We start from the raw sequence: 3,568 nt of genomic DNA on the forward strand, positions 1-3,568 counted from the left end.
TCACTGAAGCAAACTGACGGCTGTCAACTCCATCAACACCAACTTTCACAAAAATCCGCTTGCTCAGCTCTGCGTTCACACTACCAGCGAAGGGGTGGGAGAATTCGGCATCCTGATATGGAATCATCCTGACCTGATATGTCTCTTGACCAGCAGGAAGGTTCATGTGCACAGTGCTGTTAAAATAAGAGATATTTACAATTAATTTATTCTTCTCCACCTACCTCTACCTCTCCAGAGGGTTGATGTCCATGGAAAGTGTTTGGGTTTGTGAGTAAACACAGATGAAAGGAAGCTTCAGAATTATTTTCCTGCTGATGAGATGTCCAGCTGAGTTTGGCTCCCCCACAATAAAGTTCTTATAGATGAAGTGGGTGTCATTGGCCTGGAGGGACATATTATTTGAATATATATGTACTTTAAAGTATGATTTACAAAATAAACCATTCAAATATGACCATTCAAATATGTACACAATGAATCCTACCGTAATTCCATGCGGAACCACAGACTTGTTTACGACATAAACAATAAAGACACAATATTGTTCATTATTGTTCAATTGCTTCATATCTGCTAACTATTTATTGTGCTGGTCTCCCAAAAGACATTCTACAGACCATATGTAACTTTGCAAGTACATGTCAACTTATTGTAACCCTAACCCTACCATGACTACAAATACTCTACTAACATTCTAATGAGAGTTAGTAGATATGTAGGTGCATCTTATAGTCAACAGAATGCATTAAAGGGACCATCAAAATAAAGTGAAACCCAGGATTGTAACCTTCTATTTGGCACATATTAATAAAATCTTCATCTACATCTTCACTGCAACATAATTTGTATCAGTATACAAGGATTAAAAGTAAATAAAAAATAAACAATATCACAAAAACGTTGCTGTATAATAATTTATATCAAAAGATGACTGAAAGAATGAGTGGAGCCAGATGAGATTAATTTTACCTGAGATGAAATGCTGCTGCTGCGTACAGGCCTATTAGGGTGATTGTCTCTTCCACAGTTCAAACTAAATACAGTCATGTTGAACTGCAGGTTTTAGAGTCTTATAATTTTGAAATGGTAGGCAGAACATGGTTGGACCTAGGAGTTATTTTTATTTTTGTTTAGCAATACTTCAAACAAGTTTTTAGACATACCATAAATTCTCCCCACCCAACAGCATATTATGGTATGGTTTGGTATGTGTTTTGACAGATTCTTCAGTCTACGAATGAAACCTTTCTTTTGACATTTTAAAGTAGAATGACATATGTACCATGTGCTTAATGCAAGAGGATGCATGATCACTTTGTTCGTGAAATCTATTTTTTTTCCCCAAAACATACAGTGCTGGTATAAGACATTTAATTTCACAATCTAGCTGGTGTTCTTCTTTTATCCTAGCAATAGGCATGTGTTGTTTGTACAGTCCTATTTATCTTATAGAACAAGTGTGTTAGCAGCAGTTGTTATTTTTTATGGCACTGCTGCAGTTTAGTTTGATTTATTGAGCAAACTTTTTTTAAAGCAACATACAAATAAGAAAATCACAAACAATCTAATTTGTATCAGGAGCTAAGTATTCATCAGTACACAATTCCAGCTTTAATGAGTAACTTTAATGTGCAAGCGAGAATAATACACAGAATAAAGCTTTGAATGTCAATAGCATGAAGGTCTCTTTCGATATTTGTTCCCTTGCATTTGTTTCCTGCCTTTGCCTAGTAAATTCAAACTGCCAAATTTGTAAAGAATCAGAGGTACTTCATGTTAGTATTAACAAATTAGTCTGCGAAATGATTAAATCATTATGCTGATTAATTCTAAATCCATCAATTTTATGTGAAGGTTTCTTATGTACAGTGCATTTTTTCAGTAAAATTACAAATATGCAAGAAATCAGTAAAAACTTTGTATCAGTAAAGAATGAAGAGAAAACAGTCATCTCTGTTAACACAAGAACACTAAGAAAAGTTTCTATTCCAGTAATATGTATGACTAGGTCAGAAGAAAAAAATTAAATAAAAACGCTGCAAAACCACTCTGGCTGTGTCTGTGTGAGTGTATAGCTGATTTGGTTTGAGATGGTTTATGATAGGATGTAGCCTAAGCCTGACTCAGTATAATAGCTGAACTAACTACATTGTAACAAACAATAGAAAAAACAAAATCACACACACACACAGAAATGACAAATATGTCACCAAAACACAGAGAAAATCAGTTTATTGTGATTTGTTTTATCTCATTATTTAATATGCTTTATCCTCACAATAGTAATAAGACTGTTTGATTTAGAAAACATTTTAAAGGTTGTGATTTTTAACAATCACCCAAAGGTCACATTTATAGAAAGCTTGTAACAGTTTGGCATCAGTGTCACATTCATCGAGAAAGAGATATAATAAAAATATAAGAATAGACGTGTTAAAACATTAGGTTGATTGTCAGTGGAAATATCCTAGCAGAATATCAGGAGACTCATCAGAGAAATAACTGATATAGTCAGAGAACCCAACAGACATGGAGCCCTGGATACTAGCACTTGGCGTGGCATCGGCGTATCTGTGAACAGAAATTATACAGCAGTCAGTTGATTGCAGCACTTCACGAGTGCTGATATTTACTTAACAGCACTTTTTACTTTTTTTATAATTTCTATGCATAGACCAGACCAGAGTATGTGAAGGTTGTGGAACTACAACACTCTTTTTTTTATGTGATATTGAATTAAATTTAATTCTCTTTTTGTTGTTGTTTTGTTTCATAAGTTACCTTTGTTACTGTCAGACCACATCAATGGACCAAGGGATATTGAAGTACTGTCATGGAAATCCACAGATCTGCCCGCTCTATGGTGGTGTTCAGGGTCACAGTGCTGAAAGACCGATGAAAAGACAACAATTTGTGTCAGTTTAAGTTAACATCAGTCGTATCAGCCAAAGGGGTTGAGGGTTTGCTAGTCAGCATGGCCCCATCAGCCCCTACTGGTGGTTTATCGCAATTGGAAACAAATAGCATCTTTCTCCATTGACCGTCGCTCAAAAGTATCTTTTACTTAAAGAAAATGGACAACATTTACTAATAACAACAATTATGACCATGTCCACAAGAAAAATCTGAAAGGTTTTATTACTTGTAATTTGTACACTCACCACTGAGCAGTGATTGTCTGTCAGAAGGCAAAGGTGAACAGCACAGTGCAGGTAAACCTTGGTGGAGTCTGCAGTGAAGATAAACATCTCGAAGGAGAAACGGCTGGATGTAGAAACACCATTTTGCAGCAACTCCACTGTATCATCATTAGGATTGGGACACCTGAGCATTTTGGAAAAGTATAATAAAGATATTAAAGAGATAACAAAAAACAAAAATGATTTACTAGGTTAACTATGTTCAAGTATTGCATTTAATTTAAGGTTTGGAAAGATATAAGGGTAAGTAAATAAACAGAAATTTCTTTTTTTAGATAGCGCTAAGTGAAGACAAACCAAACAAAAACATGGACTTGCCTGTCAACGATGAGGTCCCAGCGGAGAGGGTAATGAGGATCGTTCAC

At 35.3% G+C, this 3,568-nt stretch overlaps 1 protein-coding gene across 1 annotated transcript; it reads right to left on the minus strand.

Moving 5' to 3' along the window:
- Positions 1-2,213: 2,213 nt before the first annotated feature.
- On the minus strand, positions 2,214-3,335 carry LOC107578285 (pancreatic secretory granule membrane major glycoprotein GP2-like). The gene is made up of 3 exons (XM_016264253.1): positions 3,165-3,335; positions 2,785-2,887; positions 2,214-2,574 (listed from the first exon to the last, which is right to left on the minus strand). The coding sequence occupies exons 1-3, from the start codon at positions 3,333-3,335 to the stop codon at positions 2,471-2,473; spliced, it is 378 nt and encodes a 125-aa protein (XP_016119739.1). The 3' UTR covers positions 2,214-2,470.
- Between the last annotated feature and the right edge of the window lie 233 nt (positions 3,336-3,568).

The sequence above is a fragment of the Sinocyclocheilus grahami genome, unplaced genomic scaffold (assembly GCF_001515645.1).
Source record: "Sinocyclocheilus grahami isolate Dianchi unplaced genomic scaffold, SAMN03320097.WGS_v1.1 scaffold9561.1, whole genome shotgun sequence".
Taxonomy (NCBI): domain Eukaryota; kingdom Metazoa; phylum Chordata; class Actinopteri; order Cypriniformes; family Cyprinidae; genus Sinocyclocheilus; species Sinocyclocheilus grahami.